The sequence below is a fragment of the Diospyros lotus genome, chromosome 11 (assembly GCF_014633365.1).
Source record: "Diospyros lotus cultivar Yz01 chromosome 11, ASM1463336v1, whole genome shotgun sequence".
Classification (NCBI taxonomy): domain Eukaryota; kingdom Viridiplantae; phylum Streptophyta; class Magnoliopsida; order Ericales; family Ebenaceae; genus Diospyros; species Diospyros lotus.
In genome coordinates this window covers 29,766,969-29,788,521 of record NC_068348.1, presented here as the reverse complement: position 1 = coordinate 29,788,521, position 21,553 = coordinate 29,766,969, and the positions used below count along the sequence as shown (strand labels likewise).

At 33.2% G+C, this 21,553-nt stretch overlaps 1 protein-coding gene across 3 annotated transcripts in view; it reads right to left on the bottom strand.

Moving 5' to 3' along the window:
* LOC127812872 (BURP domain-containing protein 3) overlaps nt 1-21,014 on the bottom strand; it is a 51,894-nt gene extending 30,880 nt beyond the window's left edge. The window contains exons 1-3 of one of the 3 annotated variants that reach the window (XR_008025999.1): nt 20,841-21,013; nt 20,613-20,721; nt 19,522-20,472 (exon numbers count right to left, since the gene is read on the bottom strand). Coding sequence is in view for 2 of the 3 variants with exons in the window: in XM_052353399.1 (XP_052209359.1) it covers nt 19,745-20,472; nt 20,613-20,721; nt 20,841-20,882 (879 nt within the window). In the remaining variant the exon portion in view is untranslated. Of the gene's footprint in view, nt 1-19,521; nt 20,473-20,612; nt 20,722-20,840 lie in introns of all 3 variants that reach the window. The other 2 variants (XM_052353401.1, XM_052353399.1) reach the window with 2 other exon arrangements.
* Nucleotides 21,015-21,553: the final 539 nt, after the last annotated feature.

Here is a 21,553-nt window from a genome sequence, read left to right as displayed (position 1 = left end):
TAAGAAATTAAAATTCCAAAAATAAGTATCTTTAATTATAAAATTGAAGTTAAAAAATTATAAAATGACTAAACTGGCCCTAGCTTTTGTTTTTTGTTTTTTAAATATCTCTTTTATCCGTCATGAAAAAGGCCATAAATAATAAAGTTTTTGGAAAACAACTTGAATATTGGCATTTTCTTGAATTTGGAACTTATTTTCTTTTTCTTTTAAAAGGAATCAGTATTTGGAAATTAAAAAAAAAAGGGGACAAGATGGACTGGGCCCATGTTATGGGCTGACTGGCACATATGACAATATGGGCTAATTGGCCCAAATACAATGTTTAAAAATGGCACGAAAGGAAAAGAAATTAAACCCAAAATTGATCAATTTCATATAATTTAATTAATTAAAGTTTCTGAATTACTTTCAAGTTTGTATGTGGGTTTTAAGCTTTTGTTTCAATCTGAATTCCCTTTAATCTAAATAAATGCATGAAATTGAACCAGTATATATATATATATATAGGCTTGCAATTGCATAGTTTGGGCATGTCCAATTAATCTATCTCAAATTAAAACTATAATATGAATTAGAGGGTAGAAGCAGGTAACTTATTCCATGTTAAAGCTAGCTTAGTCAAGCTTAATAATTATGAGTCGAAATTAAAAGCCAACCTTAATCATGAATCCTAGTGTCCACTCATAGTACACCAAACGCGAGGATAATTAGGCATTAACCAAAGCATGTGTTTAAGCATTACTTATTTCATTATATATCAACCAAGAAAAATCAAAACTATGGAGATCTAACGTAGCCTAACACTACATTTAATTAACTTATAATGTGTTACATAAACAAGGCAAATAATGAGAATAATGTAACGAAGCAATTAACATTTATAGATTTTGTGGGTAAAGTTTGGCCATTCCTTTAAAAACCTTTATGAAACCCACCTTCCAACCCTATCCCTTGGTGGGCTAAGCAATATCTTTATCTTATTCACATGTAATGTAACGCCTCGCTTTTTTAGGTGTGTTATAATTTGATATAATTTTGAGATAATAATTTTTTTTTTTCTTTCTAACTAATTCTAAATCATATCATTCCACGAATCCGTCCCAGAATTTTTAATTATTTTTCTTGAAAAAGAATTATTATAAACATCAAATGCGGAAGCAAGAATCGAACTTGATATCTTAACACTAATCGAATTTTATGTCTTACATCATCATTTCTCAACTTAATTTCCCATTACAAGGCTATTCATCAACGACTTAAAACATAACATAAGTTATTGACTAACATTAACCCTAAATAGGGTTTTACATCATTCTTAACCAAATGGTTAAATATCATTGTTCCTCAAAACGTTCAGATTTTAAAATAGCAGAACTTAAATACATGAGCTACATTACATACATTTCATTTATCATTCAATTCATCATGCACCTTGCTAAGTGCCATTTCATGTCTCATTCATTCTCGTATCTGCTACAATTTCCATCTGGAACGTTTGAATATTCCAGGGGCAAAGCCCAAGTTAGATAATGAATCATCTAAGTAAGGGTACCGTAAATATATTTCGTGCATGAATGTAAAATACAAAATGTCATTTCCATATCATTCGGTTTGAGTCGACCGCATCCAACTACTGCTCCCCATTTTTACAACCTCCTTACTAGGCTGAGATGTATGGATGCACCCTTGGTAGAGCAGCGGTGTCAGTTCATAATTTCAAACCCTTATGCGATGAATGATCAATAATATCATCGTGAACATATGCACATTTCATTATCAATACATGTAAATGCAATTTACATGACATATTCACATTAAGACATGACTACATGATAAAACACTACAAGAAAACAGTTGTTTAGAGACAAATTTTGAGATGGATTTTTGGTTTGAGACGGATTTTGGTTCGTCGCAAAAATGCTTCTCACAAAATTTGAGATGGAATTTGAGACTGATTTGAGACGGATTTTGAGACGGATTTTTTCGTCTCAAATTTGAGAAGGATTTTTGAGACTACCATTTCCATCTCAAATTTGAGACAGATTTTTTCTATCTAAAATTTGAGATAGATTTTTTTTTCTCGAAATCCATTTAAAATTTGAGAGGGGTATTGAGACGAATGTTCCATCTCAAATTTGACACGGATTTAGAGATGGATTTTTTTGTCTCAAATTTGAGATGAATTTTTTCGTCTCGAAATCCGTCTCAAATTTGAGAGAGATTTTGAGACAGATTTTCTATCTCAAATTTGAGACAAATTTTTTTGTTTTGAAATCTGTCTCAATTTTGAGAGGGGTTGTGAGATGGATTTTTTTGTCTCAAATTTAAGAGGAATTCTTCCGTCTCTGAATGTATTTGGAATTTAGACAGACGAAAAAATCCCTCTCACATTTGAGATGAATTTTTCCATTCTATCGATTTTTAAGAGGAATTTTGTGATTGATTTTTTCGTCTCTACATCTGGCTCAAATTTAAATATAATTAAAAAATAATAATTTAATTTTCTTTTTAAAAAATTTAAAATTCAACGTGATAAACACATATATGAACTAAAAAAATTCATCCATACCATACAATAAATCCATAGAGTAATACACATTATTCATAAATATTAAAAATACATCATAAAATCTATCATCCATACAATAGTAAAAATACATAATAAATTCTATCATCTATACAAATAACGGATCTTTTTAAGAATCCGAAGGATCTGGGGGCAGTGATGATGAAGACGGAGGCAAGGGAGACAACCTACCTTCAAGGGCTGACAAACGATCATGAAAGGGTTCAATAGCTGTCCTAACAGTTTCTTGAATTTACTCTGCCAATGAGCTCGATGACGGTGGCGGCGGCGGCGGCGGTGGTAGGTAGTAGGAACCAGGGATGACATATGCTTCTGACCCCATCTCATAGACGCGACCCTTTTTCTTTCCACCTGCAACCTCCAACCATATTGATTTCTCATCAATAACTGGCTGCGAAGGCTAGATAGAGTCATTATTTTTTGGTTGGCCAAATGCCGATGCTTGTGATAATGCCTCTTGTTGTCGCGTTTGGAAGTCAACCTGCAAGCATCATAGATATATGAAATATGTTTTATTATCAAAAAGTCAGTTAACCATAATAGAATAATATAAAAAGACACAAATAATATATACTTACATAAGTATCCTCGAACCTCTTATCAACAAATCCCGAACTCTCTCTTTCTATGTGTTGCGAGAAACAACTTAGCCTGTGTGGGTGGGCGACCAAATTGTTTCGACTGCAAAGGAAAAAAAATGTGTTCATGCAAAAAATGTTGTTTCTTAAAAAATAATTAAGTAAAATAAAAATAATAAAAAATATCAAATATTACCAGTTTTTTCTTATGCTCCGACATAGGAATGGAACCACAAGTATGCATACTACCCCCAACATCTGAAGCTCGATTTTTCTTTGCCTTTTCAGACTTGTCTTTGAATTCTGCAGAATTCCAATACTCTTTTAGGGCTTCAAATACAGACGGACACATCCAACCTAGTTTTTAGTCAAATTTTTACGGACACGAAATAATATGTCCATCATATAGTCGGAAGTAGTTTTTTCAAAATTAATCCTGATTTGATGTTCTAATTCACTATCTCATGACCAGGTCTTCTGTAATGTTAAGATAAAATAGAAGTTACAAAAAAAAAAAAAAATTAAAGCAAGAATATGTGCTAAAAAAAATTAATGTTCCAATTCACTTATATAATACACATGTTAAGAAAAATTCTTGAATAGAATATGTTTCTAAGCACTGACACAGTCAGGCATAAAAAAATGGATACAAGAATTAGAAAAAACATAGATATAGATAATAAAAAAATATTCAAATATTGCATACTACCAACAGTATGAAGATATACTATTAAATCTATACTACTAATGACAAAAGTCTTATTTTATTGTGAATATGAATAACTTTTTTACAAGTCATAACCATATCATTCACTTGATTGCAAACCAAATTAAATTTAGACATTAATAAAGCAAACCATCAATCATAGATATACTAAAGCAACATATTACCTTAAATTCACCAAACCACAATTCTCTGACCTCAAGGTTTGTCTTTTTCTAACTTGGGTATGGCCCCTCAAATTTACTTTGAATGATTCGGGAAACATCCCGTTTGCACAAATTGTTATCAAATCTGTTAAAAGACGTGTTTGTGAACTCATGTGCTAAAATAAAAATTTCTTTGTTGAAGTAAAAATTTATTAGTAAAATAAGGAATACTTACGAGGAACCCAATGGACGTATCAGTGACGGTTTTGAGGAGTAGCCGTGGGCGTGGAAGAAGGCCTGTCATAGTTGGGGTGGGGTGTTTATGGGTTAGGGGAATCAAATCTCATCTCTGTCGATGGAGATGAATGTCCCCTTATAAGAAATAAAAAAAAAAGTAATTGTGAAAAGTTCGACATGCAAAGTAATAAATAAGCTAAAGATAGGGTGAAGGATGTACCAATGTGGTCCTCGCCATCACTCTGTCTGAATTGACGACGTCACATAGACTGGCTTCTGTGTGTCATATTCTGTCATACAAGGCAAAAAACAGTTAGTAGGCATGTGATAACAACTTTTAAATACTTTCAAAATAAAATATGATTTATCATGTAGAACAATGGTTTATGTTATATCCATGAACTCGTTTTTAAAATTGTGTTTTTGAATTAACAGATTGAATGTAAGGATAAGATTGCAGTTTTTTACTATCACCTATGTAGCTATTCTGTGTCCTTTGACTACTCATCGTTATACTCCTCTTCCTCTTCGTCTTCATCTTTATTCTCAATTTCGTCTTGATCTTTGACTTTTTCATCGTTTAGCTGTTCATCACTCGCAACAAGGTTCTGATCGAAGGAGTACTCATCCACCTATTCGAATTCACCAACTTCATCTCTAAGGGTGTCGAGTTGTTCATCTCCAACTACAGTCGGCTGCACTGGCATTTCCTCATTTGCCTGATATGCATCCCTTGGTCTCTCGATAGTTGGGGCGTGAACTGTGCTCCTAGCCTTAACTTGAATGACCACCCACCAGTCTACCAAATTTCGTAGTCGGGATGGATACGGAGCATAATAAACCTGATGTGCTTGAGAGGCAAGTACAAAAGGATCATACCAATTGTACCTCCTATTAGATCGAACCTCAGCTATTCCATATTAATGATGTATTCGAGTCCCACATCTAGGGGTAGGGTCAAACCATGTGCAATTAAACAATATCACTTGTTTGGTTGGTAATCCTAGGTATTCCAATTGGATTACCTCTTGCAGTATACCATAATAGTCATCTTCGGGTTATCCGTATACTGACCCTCTAGTGCAAACTCTACTGTTTCTTATTGACTTGCCTTGATTCCATGAATCTATGTGAAACTTGTACCCATTGATAATGTACATAGGCCATGTGCGCACCATTCTCAAGGGCCCCCATGACATGTCACGTATTTGTTCATCATTAATCTCATTAGTTGGATCATGTACCTGTGCATATGAAATACATGGCATAATTCTTATATTTGCAAAGACAATACGTTTAGTAATTTAAGATAGACTATGTATTCCTTGAACCATTTCGGGAAATCAATCTCTATCCTTTTATCTACATCAATTTTAGTCATGTGTGGTGCATCCGCTTTAATAGAATTCACAAATAAACTGCGTTTATAGAGGCCATGTTAATCATACATGCAAATGAGGAACCTAAAGATTGTAATATCAAGGATATAAGTGATTAATTACTTAATGTATGGCTGGACCTCGTCACAATTTAGAAGAACATACAATGTGGCACGATCTATTTCTCGATCATCCAATAATCGATCTTTATAGGCACCTGATGGTCGACCAGAATGATTGAAGATGAAAAAATTTGAATGATCTGGAAACAGGTCAACACCATAATTATTTCGTGGACCTCGTCTGATCCTTGATTGTACATCAGGTCCAAAATAATGCGAACAAAAAGTGAAGGTTTCTTCTGTAATGTATGCCTCGCAAATGGAACCCTCCACACGTGCCTTATTTTTAACTTTACGCTTCAATGTGTGTAAAAACCTATTGGGTAAATAAAAATATATTAACTCAAGTTTATAGGTCACATAAAAAAGATATTGTGTAATGTTGTCATTGTAATTACCTCTCAAATGGAAACATCCAACGATAGTGCACTGGATCGCCAACACGTGCCTCATAAGCTAGATGTATAGGTAAGTGCTCCATTGAGTTAAAGAACCCAGGTGGGAAAATTTGCTCCAGCTTGCAAATGGTTATCTTAATGTTTTCCTCCATTATTTCCAGCTTATCGACCCTAAGACTTGAAGAACACAATTCCCTAAAGAATTGACTCAACTTTGCTAGAGGCTTCCATATAGGGTCTGGGAGTGTTCTTAGTGCAATTGGGATGAGGCGTTCCATGAAAACATGACAATCATGGCTTTTCATGCCATGCAACTTTGCTTCTCGCATGTCTACACAACGAGCCAAATTAGATGCATAACCATCAGGAAGTTTTAATTGAGATACCGATTCGCACTCTACTATCCTTTGTTCCACGTTAAGAGCATATCTGGCCTTTAGCTTTAAGTACTTACCATTACCTTGTGCCACTAACTCAAGTTTCCTACGTCGACAATACTTTTTTATGTCCATCCTAGCTTTAATGTTGTCCTTTGTCTTGCCCTTGACATCCATCACGGTATTAAAAACATTATCAAATACGTTCTTCTCAATATGCATTACATCCAAATTGTGGCGAATGAGATTTGTTTTCCAATATGACAACTCCTAAAAAATGCTTTTCCTTGTCCAATTGTGGTATGTCCCGTAGCCTTTCGTGCGAATTGGACCTATTTCAATTATTTCTGGCAAAGCCCAAATTCGACCCCATATGTCATCACCACTCAAACGTGGTGGAGGCCCACCCTTCTCAACCTTATTCTTAACAAAAGGATATTGGTTCCTTCGAAATGGCTTATTCATTGGCAAAAACATTTGATAACAATCAAAAAATGATGTCTTCCGACCATGTTTAAGCGTGAATGCTTTTGAATTCTCTATGCAATATGGGCATGCTAATTTACCTGCAGTCATCCAACCTGATAACATGTCATAGGCGGGAAAGTCATTAATAGTCCACATCAGTGCAACCCTCATCTGAAAGTTTTGTTTTAGTGAAATATCATATGTTGGCATGCCAATATCCCATAACATTTTTAACTCGTCTATGAGAGGTTGTAGGAACACATCTATTTTGGATTTTGGATTGTGAGGACCAGGGATGATTATTGTAAGAAACAAATACTCTTGTCACATGCACATCCATGGAGGAAGATTATAAGGACTGACAATCACGGGCCAACATGAATAGGTTTTTCCAGATTGACCAAATGGTGTAAAGCCATCAGCACACAACCCAAGCCTGACATTGCGTGGTTCACAAGTATAATCAGGATGCACATTATCGAAGTGTTTCCATGCTTCTCCATCAGATGGGTGGGACAACACACCTGTCTCCCGTGGGTTTTCATAGTGCCATCTCATCTTCTCAGCTGTTGTCTTTGACGCGTAAAGCCTCTAAAACCTGGGTGTTATAGGTAAATATCACATCCGTTTAATTGGAACATCATTTCACCTCCCAAGTCCTACCTTGCGGCTTGTATATCGTGGGGTATGACAAAACTTGCACTCGATTGCATCAGTATCATCCTTGAAATAGAGCATACACATATTAACACAACAATTGATCTTTTGGAACCCCAAGGCCCAACTTAGAAACCATCTTTCTTGTCCTGTAAAAGTCCTTGGGCATCCGGTTGCCTTCGGGCATCAACTCATTTATTAGTTGCACCCAAGCATTATAGCATTGCTCAGGTAAGTTGAAATCAGCCTTAATGCTAAGCATTCTCATCGCTGTAGAAAGTTTGGTGTGAGTAGTGCAACCATCATATATAGGTGTTCATGCATTATTGAACATTTCATAGAAGTCTTGCGCATCTATATTGGGCTCTTCTTCTTCATTCTCCAAAATATGGGCTCTAACAAAAGGACCTGTAGCATCCATTACCATTGCATCATATGCATTTGGATTATCCTCAGAAACCCCTTGTGCTTCATTATATGCACCAGCCTCCATTCGCACCTGGGATTCCATGGGGGGCTCCTCTTCCCCATGTCATGTCCAGTAATAATAATGGGCCATGAATCCCTTTTGATAAAGATGCAATGTCACATCATCCATACTTAAGAATTTTCTACATCAACACTTAACACACGGACACCTTAAGGTCTCATTATCCTGCGTGAACTATGGTCGGGCACATACATAATGTATGAAACTCTCAACTCCACATAAGAACACATTTGTTAGCCCTCGACGATTAGGTGCCACTCTATTATACATCCATGCCTGTTGCTCACGTACATCCATGATCTGCAACAGATTTGCATAAATTTTTAGCCCACATCGAAACTCTCAACCCCTATGGTTAATGTGGCCAATTTATCTTAGAACCCAAAATAATTACTTGTGTTGATTTAGTTATTAGTTCAACCAACATTTCCCTTTCTTACTCTCACGAGCACCCCTATCTATCTCATTAATTAAACACATCTAATTAACTCTCATCTCTTTATCTCATTAATTAAACACATCAAATTAATTAAATATTTAAATCATAAAATTAAATAATAATATATTTATAATACACGTTCTCTATTAATTATTGATTTTTCTCCTTCATTGGCTGTAGTTTTGAGAATTACAACACTTTGGGTTTATAATTCAACTGATAATAGAGTGAAAAAAATGTTAATGAAAACTTAAAATTTGTCTTTTTCAAATATGTAATTTATTTGTTTTAAAATAATAGAGTAAAACATAACATCAAATGATGAAGATTGATCGAATAATTTAATTTATTAAGTTACAAAAATTTAATATCACTAACAGAGAACATGTATTACAAATATATTATTATTTAATTAATTTAACATGTGTTAGTGGATGTTAGTAGATATTCATTCATTATTTAAGAACCAGCAAGTGTGACCACTTAATTATATGAAATTGTAAGGATTAGAATAATTTATAATTTCTTTATTTAAAGTTAAAAATATAAAAAAAATGTGCTGAGGTTATGATCTGCATTATCATGAGGTAGCTATGTGGCTTTGTGTATATATATATATATCTACTATCATCATCATATGTATATGAATGCACTCTTGGATCTAGCCACCCCCATCATAACGCCTATATCATCTACATTAATTAATTATAATCTTCACTCTAATAATAATAATAATCATATATGTAATAATAATTATATACGGGACACAAAAACACATTTCTTTGGAATAAAACAATCATCTTCCCTTGGAGCTGCCTACTACATATACAAATGTAAAATAAACAAATAATAAATAGTTTCATTGTTAAGACATTCATTCATATATACATAATTATATTCTTGTTAAACAAGTAAATAAATCATCAAACACAATATTAAGAGATAAGTATGGGATGAATGAATAAAAATATTTATTAATATTTAAAAAAAACTAAAGAGGATGTGGGTGGAGATGGAAAGTGAAAAACTAAAAATTAGGAGACATGTTTTAACATCTAGCCACGTCTCTTTGTCGTTTGCTATTTCTCTGAGAAAATTCACAAATTTTAACACCTCAAATCAAACAAAACAGCTACACGCATATATAGTGACTAGTAAATGTCGAGAGGAGCTAGGTTTTGGTTGCAAAACTTGAGGTGAATAGGACATAGAAGATGGGACATAGAAAAGTATCTGAAAATCAATCGACAAAGTTGGAGAAAGAGGAACAAAAGCCAATCTGGAGGTAGTGATGAACAACCGAAGGCGAAGGCGGAGACAGTGGGAAGAGTGCATTTACACACACACAGAGGAAAAATTTAATAATAAATATGAAATTTAAGAAGAAAAAATATAGATAATCTATTTTATTTGAATTTTGCATAATATAGATAAATTTAAGAAGAAAAAATGTGAAGGCAAAAAGAATAAGAAAAAAAATAAAATAATGATGAGCAAAGAGAGTAATTATAATTTTGGTCATAATGATGAGCAAAGAGGCGGGGAGATTCCCGTCTCTTTCTTCTTTTTATTTAATAATACTATATTTTATGTTACATAACATATGTTATATTAAATAAAAAATATATAATTTATAAAAATAATATTAATAATTAATTAATTGATAAAAATAATATAATTTAAAATTATGATAGTTGACAAAATAATTTAAATTATGATAATTATTAAATATTTTAAATAATAATATAATTTAAATTATTAAATTTCAAAGTAATATTTATTTAATTATATTAAAATTTTAATTATATTATTATTATTTAATTGATAAAAATACAGTAATTTATGATTATAATAACTAATAAAATAATAATCTAAAATATAATAATAAAATAATAATCTAAAATATAATAATAAAATGATAATTTATCAATTGATATCATTTTATTTTTTTTTTTTATCAATTAACCGCAATCCTCCACAATAAATAAAAAAATAAAAAATTCGTCTCTATACATATATATAATATATAAGTATATATAATAAATAATACATATATAAATAATATAATATAATATATAATTAATAATAACTTTAATTATATAATAATATTAATTATTTTAAATATTTCTTTAATATTTTCTTCTCTTTTTTTTTTTCCTTATTTTTTTCTCCTCCTTCTTTCTTCTTCTTCCTTCTTCCTTCTTCTCTGCGCTTCTCCTGCACGTACGAACATCGCACACCTTCCAGATCCATTGGTTGCTCTCGATCGCCGCGCACCTTTCAGATTTGCACTACCGTTGTTGCTCTACACCTTAGTCCACTATTGCAGCCTCTTAGATTGCCGCTTGCCTTTGCCGACCTTGTGCGCGAACAGCCACCGGCCACCACTACATTCCAGCGTCGCCATCACCTCCGACGGCCGCTGCTGCCTCCAGCGCCTGCTTCACCGTCGGCCACTAGCCATCGTGCGGCTTCTCCGCTCTCCCAATCACCGATCTCCATCTCCGATGGCCCAAACGGCCCTCCGTCGGCCAGGTCTGGCCACCGTTCGGCTTCCTCAGCCGCCACTGCGAGCATCGCCGCCTCTATTGGCCATCAACGTCGCTACCTGCTTCTGCTGAATCTGAAGCCAGATCTAGGCTGATTCGACTCGACCAGGTTCAACCCAACCCGACTCAATTCAGGTTCGACCCATTTAATTAGATCTGACCCATACCTGATTTGTTTAGATTTAGTCAGATCCAGATCTATCATGCCAAGGCACAATATACCAAAACCCCGATCTCAATGCGGTATCTGCGTAGTCTTAACTAGAGGATGCAATCCACAGTACATCTTTGCTCCATACTTCTGTTGTAAGGATGGTATTACTTGCTTTATCGCCATCTGTGATGTTTTTACCATCAGAAATGTTGCCAACCTCCTAGCTTCGCTTTCGGTCAGAGACTGATTTTGGGCTTCTGATACACTCTTCTTTGAAGCTCAAGCCCGGCTTTAGGATCCTGTCCATGGTTGTGTATCCCACATTCTAGCCTTTCAACAGTAGATTAGTGATTTGCACGTTTATCGAGCTTATTTGCAAGATTCACTTTCCGCATATTATTTTTCACATCCCCAACCTATTCCTCAACCTTATCAATACCCAAGCTGGAATTCCGATCTTCCCATCATCCCAGAGGACGTCCCTTATTCTAGTTTCCCCGAGGCTACTCTTCCACCTTACCATGGCGAAGCCAGCAGTAGCCAGATGCCACCCCCATATGACATCGATGAGCTGAGACCTGTTGTGTTTGGCAACCATCGTCGTCCGTGAGCATCGACCACGTTATCGATTTTATGGTTTGCCTTTTTTCCTTTGAGTAATTATATGGCTTGATCTCCTGTAACTATTTTGAACATATGGAATGAATATTATACTTTTGGGTACTTTTAACGTTTCATTCTCTTGTTTTACGCTCGATTGTATATTGATCATCAAATATCTCAACCTCTTGCAGTTGTTTTAATAATTCATCAAATCGAGATAAAAATATCGACTCTTAATTATCACCTGATAACTCACATCCTTAATCAAGTCACACATAGCTAAGCATCTCTTATTTTACTCTCGATTGTATACTAGTCTTTTATATTTTTATCATACCCTCGATCTTATAGTTAATTATTATATAACATTTGTAGTGTTTGTTTATTACCAATTGTGTGGGTAATTGTTTAAAAAATTAAATTAAAATTTGAATAATAAAATAATGGAATAAATTAGAATAAATTAATTGATTAAAAAAATAAAAAAGAGTTAATATATATTTTAAATTTTTTTATACATTTTCTAAAATTTTTCTATGGTTAAATTTATTTTTTTATTTTTAAATAAATAAATTTTACGATGATTAAGAATGTTAATAACTATTACAAATAGTGCGATCATTTTATATATATTTACTAATTATTACAAATAGTTAATTATTAGATATTTAATATATTTTTTAATTTTTAATTTTTTATATATATTAGTTTACAAGTATATATACTTTATTTTATATTTTATGCACATAAAATATATTAATTTATGTGTTTAGAATTTGATTTCTATATCTATAAATAAAAATTTTATATTTTATAAATTAATATTTTAATATTTCATATTTTATAAATTAATTTTACATTTTATAAATTTTAGAGTTCCAATTGAGTATTGCTATTATCTTTATAGATGAGCAACATGAAGTGGAAACCCATTTTCACATTTTTTTAATATTTTATTTTGCCATCCCTTTCTCTCTCTCACTTCTCTCTCACGATTCTCTCTCTCAACTCAATGGAAACCCACTTACACACTTTTTTAATATTTTTAATGTTATAAGAAAAAAAAATGTGAAGACAAATAGAATAAGAAAAATAAAAAATAATGATGACCAAAGAGAATAATGATGATTTTGGTCATAATGATGAGCAAAGAGGTAGGAATCTTCCCGTCTCTTTCTTATTTTTATTTAATAATATTATATTTTATGTTATATATTATATAACATTACATAAATTTTTACATTTTACATTATAAATAATATTTTATGTCATAATTATGTTATAAATAATATTTTACAAAAAATTTTACATTTTATGTTATAAATAATATTATATTTTATGTTATAATTTTTTTACATAACATGTATTATATTTTACAAAAAATATTTTCACAAAAAAGACACTACAAAATTATTTTTCGAAATCGCCACAAAATTCAATAATAAAAAAAATCAAATATTAAATTTAGCTGCGGTTTCGTCGAAACCGTTGCAAAATTTAATAATAAAAAAATCAAAAAATAAATTTAAAAAAAATTTGAAAATTAAATAATTTAATTTAATATTTTTGTAGTGAGATAAGGGAGGCACCCGAATCTATGATTCTAATAAATTTTTTTTTTTTTATTTTCTTCTTTCTTTTCCACATTCCTCTCCTTCTCTCACTCTCAGACTTGGATCTATTGTGTTCGGCAACCATCATCAATGCTGAGTATCGACGAAATCTTAAGTTATTAACGTGAGTGAATTAGATTATTGCTTTGTACATTTTGTAATGAAGTTGTACCCCTTGAATATTCTATAATTATTTTCTTAGATGTTGTGTAACTTTGGATATGCGATTAGAAAAGTTAACATGTAATTCTGACATATGAGCTGCAATCATTGTTTCTTTGTCATTCAAGTTAAACTGAAATAAATATATACTTTTAAAAATTTTGAAATAAATTAATTGATTAAAAAATAAAAAGAAAATTTGTATTTATTTTTAAAAAATTAATAATATTATAATACCCCGAGAATCCATAAAAGTTAGTATATATCGAGGATAGTGTAAGAAAGAAAACAACACTAGCTGAATACCTTTTGGGTTGAATGTAGGTAAGGAACTCCGGGAAAGTTAGCGTAGGACCATCATGGTAAGTTGTTCCGATCTTTCCTATCGCTCGATACGGGATATTACAGATGGTATCAGAGCCGACCCTTGGAGAAGGCGGTCTAATAAAGGTGGGGAGTGGCGTCGGGGCGCAAGGCCTGATCAAGGAGCGGCTCCTGACAGGCTTCTAGGATGGCAACCTCTAAGGGGAGAAGGTCTGAGACTAATTGTAATGTCGCATGACAGAGACGTTATGTGCTTAAGGGGGGGAGATTGTAATGCCTCGAGAGCCCATAGAAGTTAGTATATATCGAGAATAGTGTAATAAATGAAATAACACTAGCTGGATACTTTTTGGGTTGAATGTAGACAAAGAACTCCAGAATTAAGCGTGTTTGAGCTGGGGAACTTCAAGAATGGGTGACCCCTAGGAAGTTCGCGTAGTCCCATCAGGGTAAGTTGTTTCGGTCTTTCCTATCACTCGACACGAGATTTTACAAATATTCTATATTTAATATTTATTTAAAAAATGTATATTTATTAATTAATATTTAATATTTATTAAATTAATTAAAAAGTAACATGTGATGGCCACCTTTTTAGATTTCTAAACTTAATTAATATAATAATAACTTAAAATTTTAATATATAAATTGGTTTAATATAAAAATTTATTTATTTGCTTACCCTAGTTGTACATAGCTTAGTTGGGACCGTAATATTAATGTTATTTTTTTTATTAATTTAAATATTTTAATAAAAATTAAAAATATTATTTTATTATTTTTAAATATTTCCAATCAATATTGACACAAAAAATTTGGCATTAACATTTTATGACAAAATATCTTAATATTAAACAAAAGTCAAATTTTTAAAGTTTTATTCATATTTTATTATTGTAATGGAAAAAATATTACAAAATTTATTAACCTCGATCTTATAGTTAATTATTATATAACATTTGTAGTGGTTGTTTAATACCAATTATGTGGGTAATTGTTTAAAAAATTAAATTAAAATTTAAATAATAAAATAAAAATAATAGAATAAATTAATTGATTAAAAAATAAAAAGAAGAGTTAATATATATATTTTTAATTTTTTAATACATTTTATAAAATTTTGCTATGGCTAAATTTATTTTTTTATTATTAAATGAATAAATTTTTTGATAATTTATAAATTTTTATATATATTAGTTTACATGTATATATACTTTATTTTATATCTTATGCACATAAAATATATTAATTTATATGCTTAGAATTTAATTTCTATATCTATAACTAAAAATTTTATATTTTATAAATTAATATTTTACATTTTATAAATTAATTTTATATTTTATAAATTTGAGAGAAATTTTGAGACAGAAAAATATCCGTCACAAATTGAGATAGATTAATTTCCATCTCCAAAATTCCTCTTAAATTGAGACGGAGTTAGAGATGACAAAAATCCGTTCCTATATCCGTCTCAAATTTAGACAAATTTTGAGATAGAAAAATTTCTTTCTCAAATTAGAGACGAATTTTTTTCGTCTCTAAATCCTTCTCAATTTGAGAGGGATTAGCTTCGGTCTCTAAATCCGTCTTAAATTAGAGAGAGATTATTTTTCGTCTCTAAATCGGTCTCAAATTAGAGACAGATTTTTTTCTTCTCTAAATTCGTCTTAAACAAATTCGTCTCTAATTTGAGACTGAAAAATTCGTCTCAAAAAATTCGTCTCTAAACTGTTGTTTTCTTGTAGTGAAATCATTTACTTAAAATCAAGTTTTTGGGTGGAACCACTTACAAACCAAACATTTTTAATAAAAGTAAATCTAGTTGAAAAGTATCACTTACATTCTCAAGTTTATTGAGCTATCTTGATATTCGCACAAGTCACTTCAATTTAAGCCTCAAAGCATCCTAATCACCATATTTGATTAAATAAGTATTAAAACTTATTTTCTATAATTTTTTGTATTTTTTTTATTTTTCTCTCTATTTTTTCTTATTTTTCCTCGATAAATCCAAATTAAATATTTCTCAAATATTTCACTATGACAATTCATAAAATAATATTCCTGAACTTTTAGAATTTTCTAAAAAATTTTACTCAACTTAACTTAGCATCTCAAGCTTCCTCGGTATACGTGTCATATTCTTGAAACGCATGATCGAACCATTTTCTCACCTAAAATCTTTGAAATATTAATAAATAACCACTTCCTATTTTTTAAGATTTTTTCGAGAATTTTCTTCCACTTCTTTTTCTTTTCTTTTATTTTTTTCTTTTTTTCCTCCCATTCCTCTACTTCTTCTTTCTTCTTCACTGTGCAACTTGCGCTCACCAACCATTCTTGCTACCCAATCTGGCCACCGCCGCTAGCCGCGCTTCTATCGCCATCGTCGGTCGCTACCATCACTCGTGCCACCTCCCTTACTACTCTGCTGCTTGCCGCCTGCTCCGCTTTGTTTAGCCATAGCCACTTGCAAGCTCCCAAGGTTGCTGCCATGGTCTAGGCTATGGCTGCCACTTGATGTGGCAACCCATCCCAATCACCTCCGCCCACGTCAGAAACCTTCTGGGCTCCACTGAGTTGACTCAGCCGTGGCCCACCTCCGCCGAGATTGCTACCGCGGCCATGGCTACCTTCAACCACTCCACCTTCATTGCTAAGCGCTCTCTCTCTCTCTCTCTCTCACTTCATTTCTTGCTGCTTCGCTCAATCTCTCCACTCTTTCTCTATTTATAGGCTCACACCACTGCCTCACGCCTGCGTCGCTCATTCTTCCTTGTGTCTAAAATACTCCACTTGTTGCCATGGATTTGCAAAGGTATGGCCTCCACGCACACGCATACATACATCACATTTAATGCTTCAACCTTCTCAAATCTTTTCTCCTTACCCACTGCAGGTTTCTTCCTCCAATCTTATTGCCAAAAATCTCTCCAATTTGCAGCCAAAATCTTGGCCATTAAAGCTTTACTGAAGTTGGCTATTCACGCACACACGCACACACACATATATCTATCTATCTATATATAACTATATATTACACCATAATATAAAGAAATTTACACATTTAATCTCAAATTTCATATTTATTTCACTTGAGCAATTTCTTAATTACAATTATACTCTCAAATATCGAATTAATTTGCATTACGATACCGAAAATCCACAATTAATAACTTAAGGGTTACTCGATAAGGACGATTTTAACCCTGTGCCTTCACCGGACCTTGTTTCATCTCGAAACCACTGAAGGGTTGCTCATTATGAAAAATCGAAACCCCCTCAAGCTTCCGTTGACTTCCCCAAAATTCTCTATAATAATTCAATTTCGCAGCTCAAATGACAGCTGCATTTTAGCTGTACCGAAAACCATTTCTGATCCGATTTTTTTCGATACCATAAATCATATCTTGAAATATTCGTCAATGCCGTATCATTTTCCTTTGATATCTCGGCTTCAGGGCACTCCCTACAATCGATTCGGTATTTATAATTGTTATCAAATCAATTTTTTGATATTCTAAACTTGCTAAATTACGTTGCAAGCTCACGAAAATATGGGTTCTTACCTGTAATCCAAAATACTAAAACATCTCTTTTTTAAGTGTTTTCTTAGTACCCTGTGGCACTATCCCCAATCTTTAATTAATGGGGGTAATTAAGTGTCTTCCGCTCATTAATTATTGTTAATTTAGAGTGACAAATTTTTTATGTCAAAAGGGTAATAGTTCGCTTTCTATCTATTTAGGAGTTCACATATTTAATTTTGTCACTAAGGACTTCACTTTACCAGTTAATGTTTGGGCTACTCAATACTAAAATAGAATTTAAGAGTAAAAGGGTTCAGGTTAGCCTAAGGGTCACTTGGGCCTTAGGCAGTAATAAGTTTTGGGGCCCTCTAAAAAATAATAAAAATTATTTAATATTTGAAGAGTATAATTTTTGGGGGCCTCAGCTTTTTGGAGGCCCTAGACATAGATTTTAGTGTCTATGTCTTGTGTTGGCCCTGAAAGAGTTTAATACTATTAATAACACCTAACACAAGATAATGTTGATCGGTTCTTTATAAATAACACTTGGAGCGATGGCTCTGGTGAATGTTCAAATTTGTTATTTCTACCCTTTTAGCCAAAAAAAAATCTTTGTGACCTTTTCCCAAAGCAATACTGTCAATTGGGCGGTTACTTTGATGCCTACTTTGTCATGCATAGTCGTTTGTGAAAAAACTGAGATTAATGAGTGGCAGTGTGGTGTTTAATGTAATCATATGGCTTTGTTTGTTTGTCAATTTCTCTCTATTGTGCCATACTTTGGGTACTTTTGAAAAATATCCTTCTTAATCCCTCACCTGCATGTGTTTATTTGAATTTGAAATCACTACCTACTAGAGGGTCTGGCCTGTTAGCTTGGTTACATTAAGGGCAAATAGACTAGTTAGTGCTTTCATAAGTGACTAGAGGCCTATTGAATCTAACCTCATAAGCACAGTAATTAAGGAACTAGTCTAACCTCATTTGCTCACAAAGATACTTTTTAGTATCCGATTTACCCCTATTTTTTTAAAAAAAAAAAACAAAAAAGAAATTAAACTTGCGATCACTAATAATTATGCCATTTACTAAACTTGAATGATCAAATCCAACATAATCTTTAAAGAAGCTTATGAATTGATGGTTCTTTCTGTGTTCATTATCTACTCTTTTAATTTGAGCTGCTTAGTAACTAGGGGTTAATATTGCAAATTTCAATACTTATGTAAAACAATAGCTTGAGTTATGAGTATACTTATGCACCATAAATGATTATATTTTGGTGAGTATCCTAAGGTTAATAGCACAAAACTATTAACTTTGGATGACTAAACCTAACATGATCATTAGAGAAGTTGTTTTATTTGAATATTTTCAAATGGTGATGTTGATGAAGATTTTTTCCAACGATTGTGCATTTTTTTTTCTTTTAATATTAGGAGCATTGTACATTTTTATTAGTTGTTTAGATCTTCTAGTGTGACCTTTTGTTGTGAAACTCGGGGTATATCCTACCTTAAAATTGTGACCTTTTTTTGGGTTGTTTTTAATAAAATTCTTATTTACAAAAAAAAAGTAATTATTATGCATTTAATTTGTAAATGTATCCAGCTAACAAATATGCATTTAGTTTGAATCACAATAGAAATTACCCAATTTTCTTATAATGAAAGGTTAGTTGTTAATATTTTCTATGTTTGGTTGTTAATATTTTCTTAGTTTCTTCAATTACTAGCATTGAACGCTTCTTCATTTGCCTATGATCAACTGTATTTTGGAGGCCAAAGGAATATGGATTATTTGCTAGCAGAATGGTCATCCCTAAATATTTGGCTTATTTTCCTCTTAGGTCCCTAACTTAATACCAATCACATATTTTTCTGCAAAAAACACTTCATGCAATTGAAGGATAGTTGAAGTTGTGCTTAATATAGGGAAGAAAACATTTATTGCTAGATAACATCAAAGCATCAGCAACCTCCAACTCAAGCCTCATGACTCTTATGTGGTGGCAATCGAAGTACATATGCTTATATAATTACCATACCCGTAGAGTTTCGTATCATACAAACCAAACTACAGAACACAAACTGATGGATCTAATGAGTTGCGGGTTCGTTTTTGCAGGAAACCTAGTTTGAAACCCACACGACATGATCCTGGGGAAGGAAATGGCAGATGGGAACTGTTCCTCTCTCAACCTTGAGCACTTGGAAGGCCAGGTGCTTCGGGTTCCATGCCGACGTATCAGTGTGACAAATTGCAGTCGCCTTCAACCTCGTGCGATCAGCACCTGCCATGGAAACCATGTACGCTCTGGTGGTGCTCGTCTTATGGCAGTAGAACACCGAATACGCATAGCTCTGCTTATGGCACACCACGGCTTTGTCGCTTCCCATCTTCTTCACACTCACAATGCTGTACTTCTGCAATGGAGTCTCCTCCTTCTCTACCTCCGTGGAGATTGCTTTGACATTTTTCCCGAGCTTGGAAGTGCTGAAATCAACCATGGACTCCAGAGAAGTTGCGCAGTATTTCTCTTCTCCTCTGATGCCTGGCTCTTCACACTCTGTGATCGTCTTCTTCATCGCCTCGGCCTCAGCTGAGTCGGGTTTCACAGAGAAGTGGTTCAGAATCTCCGGCAACTTGTCGGACGAAAAGGGTATCTTCTCTGCAACCTGGCGAGGTAAGAAGGTAGCTCCGGTGGGGGTACTCTTGACAAAGTGCAAAGCCATCTTTCGTCCCGGTTTCATGTCCTTCTCCAAGAAGAACAAAGCCACAGTGGGGTTGTCATGGAGTTGATCTTGAGTAGCAGCATACTTGTATTCGAAAGGTGCCGGTCCTGGCTTTACGCCAACGTATACCGGCTTTCCCTTGCCTCCGCTACCAACTACAACGCCGACGTTGGTTGCTTTGCTCGAGCGAAAATCTGGAAGAAGATATTTAGCCTATAAATTTACTTTTTACTTCTTTTTCACTTCAAAGTTTCAAAATCATGTTTCTTTTCTATAACCGAAAAAGAAGAAAAGCACAAAAAATAGGAAAAATAAAGGGGAAGAAAAAGGTAACCGTCAGGGTGAAGAAGGTCCTTGACGGCCGTAGGCATGGGTGTGTTTGGCAACACTGATTTCCAGTATCCCTCTGGCGATAGAGCTGCATGGCTTGCCACCGCAGCCAGCTGCATGTTCAAACATTTAAATATATATATATTTATATATTGAGAGAGAGAGAGAGAGAGAGAGAGAGAGAGTTTGCTTTGTTTTCAGGAGAGATTGAAAGTTTTAGTTTTCTACTCACAGAGAGAAATAAAGCGAAGATCGGCAAGGGATGAAACTCCATTGGAGAAGCAGAACTTTCAACAGTACTACGCTATGATATTGGCGGGGAGAGAGAGAGAGATGCGTGTCCCAAGTAGTGGAAGGCAGTTATTATGTATAATAATGTTGATACATGGATGGAAGTAGGAGGAGAAGTGGGTTAGTAGCTACTGCATTTATAGGCCAATTTCGTGGGAGAATGGAATGCTTCTGCTGCTACTACTTCAACACATACATCCCAGCCAGCCGTATTCTCCTGCTGCTTGGTTTCTTAAAAATGTTAAAAAAGGAAAGTCAAGAATCGTCGGATAAATTTAATAAATACTTTATATTTCATATCTTTTAGTCTATATTTTAATTAATAAATATTATCATAATACATAATTAACTTACTATACCGTATTAGTGAGAGAGTTTGCGATTAGAAAAGATTTAAATATAATTACGATAATCCGATTAAATGAATTGCCATGTACATACATACATACGTGATCTTGTATCTTGGAAGAAGCCAGCCAAACTTCCCTGTTAGAAATAATAAATTTTTAATATTTAATATCTATTTAAATCAATTATAAATCGTCCAAGTCACGTAATTTGTTGCGCATTAGTCGTTTCAAAGAACTTTTTGAGTTTTCGTCCGAACTTGAAACAAACAACCACCGGGAATTTATTAGGGTTTTATAGTGAGAT